This window comes from Hordeum vulgare, chromosome 2H (genome assembly GCF_904849725.1).
Source record: "Hordeum vulgare subsp. vulgare chromosome 2H, MorexV3_pseudomolecules_assembly, whole genome shotgun sequence".
NCBI classification, from domain to species: domain Eukaryota; kingdom Viridiplantae; phylum Streptophyta; class Magnoliopsida; order Poales; family Poaceae; genus Hordeum; species Hordeum vulgare.
In genome coordinates this window covers 4,363,191-4,375,827 of record NC_058519.1, presented here as the reverse complement: position 1 = coordinate 4,375,827, position 12,637 = coordinate 4,363,191, and the positions used below count along the sequence as shown (strand labels likewise).

Sequence of the window (12,637 nt, the reverse complement as noted above, 5' to 3'; positions counted from 1 at the left end):
CGGCCATTCTTGTGGCCTTCTCCTACAAGCCTCCCATGGTTCTGGTTGACGGGCAAACCAACAACAGAGTCTTCTTTGCCCATATAATTCTTGCAGAAGAAGATGCACTCTTGGGTCAGATACCCCTCTATCTCTGCAACGCGATTTTAGAAAAGGTATTTCTCCTCAAATTTTTTTGACACTATCAACATTGAGAGCCCAAATTCAGTTTTTGCCCCGGATCCCCAAAATCTCAGGACCGTGCCTGGACGGCTCAATGGAACAAGGAACTGGCATTTGCAGCCAATAAATATTCCATGCATCTTTATCCCGATAAAGAGCGGGTTTTATTTACTCCAGCTTGTACTAGTAATACATTTCCTTTCATGCATGGTAGAGGTCCATTATATCATACACTCAGCGATTAAACAATACTCAATTTCGAAGCTTAAAAATCTTGGTCTAAACAAGGCAACCCAGCCTAGGCTTTATTCAAACAACTGTAGAAATACGAAAATCTCGAAACAAGAACGTATTTCCGCTATTCATATGCCACTCTACTATTGTAGTTGTAGCAGCTTGGAAGATCTTCAGGAGGGGGAGGAAGAGTCGAATCCAAAGTTGGACCGTTCTCTACCACGAATGCTACCGCCATGCCTCCTGACGAGTGGTTCTCAAAATGACAGTGCAGGAACCACACACCTGTTCATTCCACATAGATAAGCCAGATTAAGTCAGATTTTGACCGTTTCTGTTTACTCCGCGTATTAGAGTTGACTTAAATCAAACTTTGTAAAATTTGACCAAGTCTATGTATAGAAAATAATATAAATATTTATCATAACAAATTCATATTATGTGAAAGTACATTCAATAATGAATCTAACGATATTGATTTCTTATTGTATGTGTTAATATTTTTGTCTATAAAGAAACTTTGTTAAAGTTTACAAATTAAGCTTCGCTTTGACTAAAGCTAGTAATATACAGAGTAAATAAAAACGAAGAATTTGCAGAGTAAATAAAAACGAAGAAAATAGGAAACAACTACGTACTAATGACGTACAGATGCACACGATGGATTAATAGTAAGAAAAGAGTTTAAGTAGTACCTGGATTTTTGGTGACAAATCGGACGACGGCCCACCCGAATAGCGGAACTAGGACGGTGTTCCTCACCGGCGGATCCACCAGGTTGTACGTCGCGACGTCTTTCTCGGCGTCGTATCGCCCGAGCCCCTGCGCGAGGACGAACATGTCCTGGCCATGGAGGTGCATGGGGTTAGCGTATGTGTCCGCTAGCACCGGGCTCTGGAACACGATCTCCACCGTGGCATTGTACCGCAGCCTTCTCACCGACGTCGCTCTGGACGTCGGCTTGCGCATTTTGGTGAAGTTAAACATCCTGGGTGCCCTGTCAGGTAGCTCCCGCAGCGTGCTAATGCTGCTCATGTTACCGTGGTAGTGCGCCTGGAGCAATGGTGTCGTTGCGGGCAGCCGGAAGGAGACATTATTAATCATGGGTCCCAAATGATTTATGCAGGATGATTCGCCATGTGGACAGAGGTTGCCCGAGTCAAGGGCGTAGAAGAGGTGCTCATGGACGTTGGCCGGCACCGGGCGCAACAGCGGGTGAGGCTGCAGGCTTGTCAAGTTGCCATGGAAGTAGAAGGAAGTGTCTGAGTCGTGCCGGTCCGGCATTTCAGGCACCATTATTGATGAAGTAGTATCATGTTCTTCTTTTCCTGGACACTCACTGTATTGCACTACCCCTCTTGAGATAATGAGCGGGAACTGAATCGCAGGCTTGGGGGGCTGGTTGGCCTTGACCACCATGTAGTATCTGCCAGCAGGATGTGCGTCCGCGACAAGCAAAGCGTCGATGGTCTCGCCCGGCGCAATCGCGATGACGTCTGTGGTGTACGGCTTGACATAGTTGGCATCGGCAGCTACCACCGTGAACTTGTGCCCGGCGATCTTCAAGTAATACTCTGACTCAAGCCCAGCGTTCACTATCCGTAACAAATATGACTTGCCATGCTCCACGTTCACAACGTTGTTGTCTTTGACGGTCCCTGTAAAATCCAAGTTGTATAGTTTTATAAATTTGGGAGTGTCCGAAAAGCTTGGTTGAAATGCACCATACATACAAGTAATTAAAAGTAGCTAGACATGCTCGAAATTATGTACTCCAGGATACAAGTAATTATGCACCATACAAGTTGTATGTTTAATCACACATCTAATCACTGTTGTAATTACCAGAGCAGTTGTACAGATCTCCAGGCTTTCCATTGATGGTAGCAGCCCTAGGCAGATCAAACATGTAACCGTTCCTAAGATTCTTTTCTAGGTGACCAAGGTCCATCTCCCACCATTCGCCTGCAATTAATCAGAAACCGCAAAACCTCTAAGAACCCGTTAATTCAGCAGGCAGGATTATTGGAATCGAGCATTGGTGACGTATATATGTTTCAAACCTATAACGATTGGGATCTCCTTGTCAGGCTTGTCAAACGGGTATGAGCTAGCCCCGGATCTTGGCCGGATGATCAAGGCGCCATGGACGCTTGCCCGGAGACTGCCAACGTGAGCGTGCCACCACAGCGTGCCTTCCTGGCCGACGACGTCGAATCGGTAGGTGAAGTTCTTGTTTGGCTGGATGGGGCATTGGGTTATCATCGCCGCTCCATCTGCCCAGCAGTTCAGTTGCATCTTCACTCCATGCCTGCATATGTATGAACGAAAATCTTTGATTGTGTCTTCTCTCTATATATATAGGTGGACCAGATATGTATGTATCTTTTAGATAATATAATAATATTATTATGCTATACTCCATCCGTAAACTAATATAAAAGTATTTAGAACTAGTAAACTAATATAAAAATATTTAGAACACTAGTTTAGTAATCTAAACTCTTATATTAGTTTACATACTTACCAGTGAATTGTTATTCCATGTGGGGACTTGTTGATGACATGAACAGCTACCGAGTCTCCTTCGTTAAGCTCTATCGTTGGACCTGGGAATTGCCCGTTCACCACAGTCACCAGCGTGTCGTTGCACAACCGGTTTAGTTTAACCTGGCTCACCTACATTCCAGCAAACCGATCGATTATTACTACTTACTCCGTCTTAAAATTCTTATTTTAAGTTTGTCTAAAAATAGATGTATCTAAATACTAAAACATGATTAGATACATTAATATTTAGACAAAATCTAAGATAAAATTTTTAAAACGAAGAGAGTACAACAGTGCGTACTGAAAGAAGGGACCAAGGAGCTAGGCATGCTAGGGCTTACAACAAAGGTGTGCTCGACGAGCGCCGCGTCCCCGTGTCCGGCCGCTGCTAAGGCCGCAGCGACGAACAACGCGACCACGACCGCCATGGATGCCATCGCTCAAGAGCTAGTAGCTTCAGTTCTAGGATGGATGCTTGGTAGACACGGATGTATGTATGCTTTATATATAGCGTTTAGCGCGAGGTGGGCCAGTTGATCCCACGCGTTGCTCATGCCGTTCCCTCGCCATTCACGTGTTGTTCTGGAACCGCCCACCTTATCGTCTTCTTCACCTAGCTAGTGATTCCCTGCTGCTTCCTCAGGCTGTACCAATGGCTCTGTTTGGATACACTAGTCTGGCTAAAGGTTCCTAACTCTAAACTAACTCTAGCCTTTGATGGTGTTTGGATGATAGAGTTAGTTTGACAACAAATATACTTTTTTAATCATTTGACTCTTTTAACCAGGATTTGTTGTGGCCGGCTCTTGTGTGGCCTCCTTCCACTCATAAATGATATTAAAATCATCTTTGCAAATCAAATATTCCATACAAATAAGGCGTCCCACTTAAACATACAAGTCATCAATCAGGCTTAACAAAATAAAATTACATTCCATGAGCATGAGCTAACTCATCACGAAAGGCGTTCATGTTGATATCTTCAACAAAAGGTTCATCTTCTGGCCATGCGGATGCCGAAGAACAGGGCCGGCGGTGGCTGTCGCGAGCGTGGCCGGCGGTGGCTGCCGCGGGCTGGTGGGGGGGTTGGAGGAGGATGGGGGCGGCGTCGGCAGGCGGTGGCGGGGGCGGCGTCGGCAGGCGGTGGCGGGGGCGCGGCGGCAGGCGGTGGCGAGCGCGGCCGGCGGGGCCGAACGGGTGAGCGAGGATGGCTGGGGCGAGCGGGCGAGCAGTGGCCGGCTGGGGCGAGCGCGGCAGCGGCCGGCTGGGGCTAGAGCGGTGGATGCGGGAGGATGGGAAAGGATAAGATTAGATGCGGGAGGATGGGGATTTTTTTTACTGGTATACCCCAACTAGCTCCAATTAACACCTCTTCTCAGGGATAGTTTTTTTGGTGGGTTAGTTTCCATCTAACCCAAACTAGCACATATGTTTGAATACTTTGAGGGTTAGTTTAGCTCCAACTAGCTCTAGCACTGGGATCCAAACAGGGCCAACGTTATTTTTTTAATGCGGCATCATAATCATTTTGTTGACATATCATAGTAGTTAATGAAAAAAAAGAATGTAGTTGTATCTTAGCTAGCATATAACCCTTACACATGATTATAGACAAAAAATGATTCTAATCCAATCATATGCATGCATTAATTTAAATTATTAAATGTAGATATATATAACTCATAAAAATCAATGAGTTATCAAGGTTGTATCTTAGATTATTAATGCTTTTATAACAACGTGATAAAAGGCGATGCATTAACACAGGCCTCAGTGCATCTCTCCTGACTCCTTCCCCTCCTCGTCATCACCCACTTCATTGTAAGTAAAGTCTAAAATAAACCCTAACTTTATGAAGAAAAACGTAAATGAACCCTCATCTTTAAATCTCTATAGTTAACACCTTAACCTATTTGATCCCGGTCTATTCTAACCCTATACATGTTTGCGCACTTGAAATAGAAACGATCCCAGCCAGGTTCATCTGTTGCTCTCTCACTGACAATATGCATCCACAAGTCATATTAGTCCATCTCTTATGTTCTTCTTGCTCTGTCCTCTCCTCTCTAGATCCCCTTTCCCTCTTTGGCTCTGATCCCTCTTTCCCTCTCCACTGCCGATCCCTCTTTCCTTTCCTATCAGGCTGGCCAGAGCCATGCATTCGTTGGCGTTGATGACTAGAGGTGACGGTTGTAGGATACCTTCCGACAGCGGGACCGAAAATGGTGGTGGCGGTGGGCGGCGGAGTCTCGGCAGAGCGCGACGTGGACAGCAGGGTCGACACGCGACAAAGCTGAGGCCTGGGGTCGCAGTATCCTGCACGTGGGGTGAGACGTTCCGACGAGCGCGTGCTAGCGGGCCGTGATATTGTTGGTGCCGCCTCATCGCGGCGTTGCTTCTTCTTCTTCCTCGTGGTTGCCTCACCCAATTCTCTCTCTTCTTGTCTCATTAATACACACACAAGGTGAAAAAATCTACATACACATTTCACCAAGGAAAAAGCTCGCTTTGCCTTTTCTCCTGATGAATAACACATGTGATATATTTTGCTCAGCCCTAACGGCCTCTTTTCGTTAATCAAAGAAGGTTACATATATATATATATATATATACATATATATATATATATATATATATATATATATATATATATATATATATATATACACAAGGACTTAGGCAGCGGGCCACACGACCTCACGCCACTACGCAGTCGATTAATCACCCCTGCGGCTGACCGACCCTCGCTGGATCAAGGATGATCTCACCATCATCCATTGAATATATACTCGAGTCTTCACCTAGCTCTTCAACCTCGTCTCCAACGACGATGCCACCGCCGCCGAACTATGGGCCTCTCTTCAGCAGCTCTTCCAGGACAACTCTCATGCGCGTGTGAACGCGTTACATATCGAGCTCCGCACCAGCATCCAAGGCGATTATCCGGTCACCTTCTATTGCCAACGCAGCAAGGCAATCGGCGACGAACTTCGTGAGCTTGTGATCACATTGATGATCGGACTCTCATCAACGCTCTCCTCGTTGGCCTCGGGGAGCAGTTCAGAAGCAGGTCGCCTTCATCCCTATGCTGCGCCCCTACCCCTCCTTCGCGGAGGTCCGCTCCATTTGGTAGCTCGAGGCACAGAACCAGGCGCGCAAGGCGACGCGTCCTCCCAAGTTGTTTCACGTCGCCTGGCCCGTCGCGCCGTCTCTACCGGCGCCTTTGACTCCTCCAGGCTGGCACCCGAGCCCTAACTATCGGGGCAAAAATCCCGTCTACCGTCCGTTGCAGCCTCGTTCTGCTGCTCCACCACCACCGGCGTATCCTCCACCACCACCGGCTGCACCACTGGCACCTCCTCCATTGGCCTCTGCCTCCGTTTCTTGGCCGCCTCAAAAAGACCCCTGGACTGGTCTCGTTCAGGCATGGCCAATGCTCCTAGCCTCCTTAGTCCGCGGCCACCATCTCATGTCTACACTGTCACGACCTCTCCATCGCCAGCCGTCCAAGGATCACAGCACGGCTACCTGCCGGTGTCCTTTGAGCCCTACGCCTACGGCCCTGCGTCACCCATTGTTGTTATGGTTTCTATATAGGTTATAAGACCAGAAAAAACCCATTTTACGTATATCCTACATTATATTTTTATGTTTGTAATTTTACATGACATAAAATATTTTGATGATGTCTATATATTTTTTTACTAAACGTAAAATTACGGTGCATTGATATAAAAATAAAGGGAAATGAAGAATAATTACGATGACGAATAGTCAATCCATGTGTGTGTATAGTGCGCCGCGTCCCCGTGGCGGGCCGCTGATAAGAGCAGGTATAATAGAGCTGAGTCAGCTGGCTATAAGGAATAAACTAATATATTTTTGTTTAGTTAGAGGAAAGAGAAGAGGAAAGAGAAGGTAAGCGGGCTCTTAGCTAAGAGCCAGCTCTAGCAAATGCTCCCAGGCATTTTGTGAGTATGAAAGATGGGTCATATAATAAAGAAGTAGTACACTTTTACAATAAACTATTTTACATGTTGGTTATAAGATAAGCAATAAATGACATGTCAATGACTTATAGCCAGCAGGCTATACTATTGTACTTGCTCTAACGCCGCAACAAGGAATAAGGCTGCCATCGCGCAGGAGCTAGTAGCCTGTGGGATGGATGCTTGGCACACAGGATGTATGCCATATATACAAATATATAGCATTTCATGGCGGGTCCGTTAATTGTGATGCTGTGAACGACCGGCCGCTTCAATTCAGCGGGGCGCTGCCGACCTGTGTTGCTGAGCTAGTAGCCTGTGTTGCTGAGCTGGCGTGCCGCGTTAAGTCTTGTCAATGTAAGAGCATCTTCAACAGCCGCGTTTCACGACGCGTCCAAAAAATTTATTTACCGAGCGCGCTTCGGTTGGTTTGGCGCGTCGCGCAGCGCTGGCTCCAGCAGCAGCGCTAAAATGCAGCGCGCGCGCCGCTCCAGCAGCGCGCAAAAATGCAATAAACGTGTGAATTTGACACAAACAAGTTGATGCATAAAAGTTCATGCCCACAAGTTCATTTAACCAAGTTCAAAATGCAAACTAAAGTTCAAGACATATAAATGAAAGACAAATCAATCATCATCTTCCTCGTCTTCGTCCTCATCTTCCGAAGACGATTCTTCCTCCTCTGTATATGAATCTTCCTCCCTAACCTCATCACGCACCGCATCACGTGAAGCTCTGACGGTGTTGGCAAGATCTTCAACGGCATTTTCATGGGAATGTGTGTGAGGAGGCACATCGAAAGACCTTCCACCCATGGGCGGAGGTGCATCCATGCCTCCCATGGCGGCCGGAGGTGCACCCATGCCTTTCATGAGAGAAGCAAAACCCATGCCTCCCATGGCGGCCATAGCGTCGGAGGGTGCTCCAAAGCCATCCATGCCTCCCATGGCGGTCGGAGGTGCACCCATGCATCACATGGCTCCAAAGCCACCCATGCCTCCCATGGCGCCAAGGCCACCGCCACCCATGGCGCCGAGGCCACTGCCACCCATGCCTCCCATGGCGCCAAGGCCACCGCCACCCATGGCGCCGAGGCCACCGCCACCCATGGCGCCAAGGCCATCGCCACCCATGCCGCGGATCATGGCTTTTTTTTATCAAGACTTCTTCACGGGCAAGGTTGACATATTCCTTTTGCGCATCATTGAACAAAGATGTGTCCAAGAAGAACAAGTGCTTCTCCCATTCCAACAACTTAGCTCGCTCCTCCATGCCCACCTTCCTCTCCTCCAATGCCACTTTCCTCTCCTTGGCGGCCACCCTCCTCTCCTCGGCCGCCAACCTCCTCTCCTCGGCCAAGGCATCTTGGTTCCTTGCCATTTTCCTCACCTCGTTGGCTTCTTTTCTTGCCTTCACAATAGCTTCCATATCATTTGTGAGCTCATCATCTCCTTTCCTCTTCTTCTTTTCGGTTTTGTCCTTCTTGCACCCATCCGGTCGTTTTGGTTTCGATTATGAAACCGAGTTGGGTGTGGGGCTTCTCTTGCCGTCATCACTTGATGCATCATCCTCCTCATCATCATCATTCAACTCAATTGTTCGCTTGCGTTTGTTGTTCAAATGCAAATCATCCAAATCTTCACGTGTCTTCCATTTCTCATCATCCTTCAACACTTCATAGCAATGAGGCAAGGTAAAGATCTTTCCTTTCTTGATCTTCCCTTTCTTGGTTGTCCTCGTCTCTTCTTTGAACAAGTTTTGTGCAATGTTGTACTACAAGAAAAACAAAACAAGTTAGCACTTCGGACACCAAAAACAAGTATGATGAACATGTATGAGATGCCACTTACTCTATCATCCTCATTTGTGCCACTTGGGTTAAGCTTGTCAACTGCCTTTTGTGCGGCCGCCCACTTTTGACAATCCGAGTTAATTGTCGACCATCGGGACCGAAGTGATCCCTCGGAGCGGTCAATTCCACTCACGTTTTGAGCATCAAAGTATTCTTTCATTCGCCCCCAAGAAGCATCTCTACTTTGATCACCTCCAATGGATGGATCCCTCGACACTTGCAACCAAGTATTGCATAGTAATTTGTCATCGTTGGTGGTGTAATTGCCCGCTCTTCCTTTCGGCGCCGCGACAATGCCCTCACCCTCCTCGTCCACCTCAAACTCATGGTCGTCCAAATGGATGTCATTGGTTTGAGACCAATGCGAATTGTTGGACCCAACACCCATAGTTGACATGCATGCATCATCGTTGAGACTACAAAGTTTTTTGAACAATGCAAATATAAGCTATCTATATGATGATGCATTGAAAAAATAACAAGAAAATAAAAGTTGGATTTTTTTCACCTTGGGGGCATTTCGTCGAACACGTGGTGCGCGTCGGCCGCCGACTCAACGAGTGAGCTCGCCGGCGCTTCGGTAGACGCCGCGCCAGTCCGCCGCCCTGCAAGCTTCTTCTTCACCTTCGAGCTCCCGGAACCGTCCGCCGCCTTCTTCTTCCCGGATGTTTTTTCCTTTCTTCGACCCCGCCGCATTGGGGAGCTTCGACGGTGCGGCAGCGGCACGGGACGGCGCCGGCGCGACGCCACCCGTCGGCGTGGTCATCCGCGGCGGCAAGAAGAGGCTGCGCGCGAGGCCGACGGTCGGCAGAGCTCCGGCGGTGGCGGCGCCAACGCTCGCCGCGCTAGGGTTTTCGGCGGCGGCGGGGGCGGGGGGCTCGCGGCTGTACAACGGGGTGAGCGGGGTGTCGGTCTGCGCATCCATGGTGGCAGGGGCGCTGGCGCCGACGCGCGCGGTGCGAAGGAGGAAGAAAGAGAGAGAGTTCGCGCGCGCGCTCGAGTCTGCCGCGCGGAAGTGAGCGCTCCAAATTACCAACGCGGGATAAGGCGATGGACAGCGCGCCCAACTTGTTTTAGCGCGCGCGCGGTTTTTGCGCGCCTGCTGGAGCATCCCGCCGCACCGCGCGCGCGCTAAAAAGGCATATTTTTGGACGCGGCGCTTGTTTTGCGCTGCTGTTGGAGATGCTCTAAGTCTTTGAGCACGGTTTCATATGCATTTTGCTTACTCCCTTTTTCCGGTTTATAGGGCTCAAATCTAATTTTTTATCAACTAAGGTGAATTGTAAGTGGATGACTCTAGTTTTAGCTAGACAATGAAATATTTCTCACATATTCAATTTCAGAGGCAATAAATGTAGCATCCTCCTTTTCATTGGACTTAAATGATGGATGTAAAAAACGATGCATGCATAACCACTCATTTTCTTTCTCTAAACTCTATGAATTAAATATGATGTGGGACTCAAAATATTTTAGCTCAATTATACTTAAAATGAGCCTAATATAATGAAAATCTGAAATTTTTAAGATAAGCCCTATAAACCAGAAAGGAGGGAATATAGAATGCATGAGGTGATAGGTAACTAAGGTGAATATAGAAGTTGGGCGACATGTGTGTGCGCTGGAGGCGAACATGACATGGCTCAGGTCGAGTGTAGATCGCCAGGACCGGATGTCCGGTCGGGCGCAGCGGCGCGGACTAGTTTTACATGGGGAAATAATATTAGGAAAAAACCGAAGACGAATTCACAAAAGAAAAAAAACCAACGACGTGGCATCACACGTGGACTTGGCAATCGGGCCCATAGATCAGGATGCTCACAAATAATAGAAAAGGGTAAAATGTGACAACACTTTTTTAAATGAGGTATAATGAATGAAATTCTCTTAAATGGGGTAATTAGTGTCAAAACTGTCAAACTTAGAGGTAAAAAACGGAATTCACTCTTAAATTTATGTACTGAAAAACATATTTTTTTCCTTATTTTTTTTGTTTTGTATATTTATGTCATTAGAAAAAACCTGTTAGTTTTATCCTACATTATAGTGAGAACGTTTTGTTGTCCTGAGCTTCAAAAATCCACGTTCATTTGCTGCATGTCCACCTCGTTTTGGTGCTCCGAAGAAGTCCCCGCTAGACAATTCTCTTTTTTTTTTGCGGGTGAACAACTCTCTCTTTCTCTTGTGTGCGTGTGGCTGATGCTTGCAGGGTTGCGGCTACTGCCTCTTCTTCCCTAGCAGGGACAATACACACAAGCTGTTTGTTTCTATGCCTCAAAAAGAAACAAAATAGCATCAGTATTTCTTCAAGATTTTACCCCATGCCATGCCCATGCTGGTTTGGGCTGTTGTGAGTCATACCAAAAAAGTAGGTAATGATGATCATGGAGCCATCCACATGATCATGAGCATACAGATAAGAAATGTGCAGCACCAAATTAATGTGCTAGCTAGGAGTAGGAGTACATCACATGCAAGACTGGGCGAGACATTTATAATAAGCGAGTTGATCCCACGCGTCGCTCATGCCATTCCCTCGCCATCCACGTGTTGTTCTGGAACCGTCCACCATATCGTCTTCTCCAGCTAGCTAGTGATTCCCTGCCGCTTTAATGTGGTAGCACGATTTGCATAGCATATTAATATGGTAGCTAGCAGCAGGATAGTAACTCCGTCACATGCACGGTTGGCCTTCCAAATTAATGTGGTAGCTAGCAGCAGGATCTTGATAACTCCAGTCAATCACTAGTAGTAGAAAAAGATATTTAACCCGATTCGGTAGGTCATTAGTCACGGTTCTCGAGCCGAGACTAATTAACCGAGACTAATGCTAGTCCTGGTTCGGCTCTGAACCGAAGCTAATGGCCTTTCACGTGGCCGGGCTGGAAGCGAGGGGGAGGAATATTAATCCCGGTTCATATTACGAACCGGGGTTATTTTATCTCTGTTTTTTAGTAATTTTTGGGTTTAGGGTTTTACACTAAATTAGATGGGCTATTTCTCATTTATTTGTTACATATACATTGCATATCGTCACAAATATATTACATCATCTCATTCGTCGCGTTTTGTTAAACATATTTATAAAATATAGACACGAGTCACATTCACGATTGGCCTAGCAAATTAATGTGGTAGCTAGCAGCAGGATCTTGATAACTCCAGTCAATACGATAAAACTACTCTACCAATTTTCATGTTAGGTTCCAAAATACTATTTGTTATCTTTCATGATATAGGAGCAGATCATCTGGTTGTATTGCCTAGACCATGTATTTTTATAGGTCTTGAGATCAAGACGAGGCTGCCGTAATTAAATCGAAGCTCAGTTTTTATTAACGTTTAGGTTTGAGGGAGCCACATATGAGGAGAATGTTGACGTATAAAAGTATTGTCTATTCTTTGATTGTATCGGCTAAATCAATACATGTTTCTATGCTCATTCCAATCTTGCTAAATTTGCTAACTTTCTCATCTTTACCCATATCATGTTCGTTCTGGAAACACGTCTTTCTATTTCATCTTTTCTTGAATCTCCTTAACGGAAGAAATGGAACCTCGAGAAGCAATACCACTAAAATCCTATTTCACTCTCAAATAAAAACCTAGCTATCTCACTAAAGCATCCATGTCAAAGTGGTAAAAGCGCCTACCAACCTAGAAAGGCAAAATGGGTCAAAAAATATATTTATTACATTAACTAAAGCTCATTTATTTCTCAATATATTTATTACATTAACTAAAGCTTATTTATTTCTCTTTATTTCTATCACATTAAGAAGGACTTTACCGAGGATGAGAATGGATCAGTTATCAAATCTTGGATGGAAATTTCTAATACTCCCTTCGT

The 12,637-nt window shown here is 46.3% G+C and overlaps 1 protein-coding gene across 1 annotated transcript; it reads right to left on the bottom strand.

Annotated features, from left to right (window-relative positions):
• Positions 1–259: 259 nt before the first annotated feature.
• Positions 260–3,423, bottom strand: LOC123431511 (laccase-15-like). Its single transcript, XM_045115329.1, has 6 exons — positions 3,288–3,423; positions 2,924–3,075; positions 2,460–2,707; positions 2,242–2,361; positions 1,092–2,054; positions 260–681 (listed from the first exon to the last, which is right to left on the bottom strand). Exons 1-6 carry the CDS (start codon positions 3,381–3,383, stop codon positions 521–523), a joined length of 1,740 nt encoding a protein of 579 aa, XP_044971264.1. The 5' UTR covers positions 3,384–3,423; the 3' UTR covers positions 260–520.
• Between the last annotated feature and the right edge of the window lie 9,214 nt (positions 3,424–12,637).

Excerpts from the sequence above, each read along its gene's own strand:
- LOC123431511 (XM_045115329.1), bottom strand. The coding sequence starts at position 3,383 with ATGGCATCCATGGCGGTCGTGGTCGCGTTGTTCGTCGCTGCGGCCTTA. Across the intron at positions 3,076-3,287 it reads TCGTCGAGCACACCTTTGTT|GTGAGCCAGGTTAAACTAAA; the intron begins GTAAGCCCTAGC and ends GCTGGAATGTAG. Across the intron at positions 2,708-2,923 it reads CATGGAATAACAATTCACTG|GCATGGAGTGAAGATGCAAC; the intron begins GTAAGTATGTAA and ends ATACATATGCAG.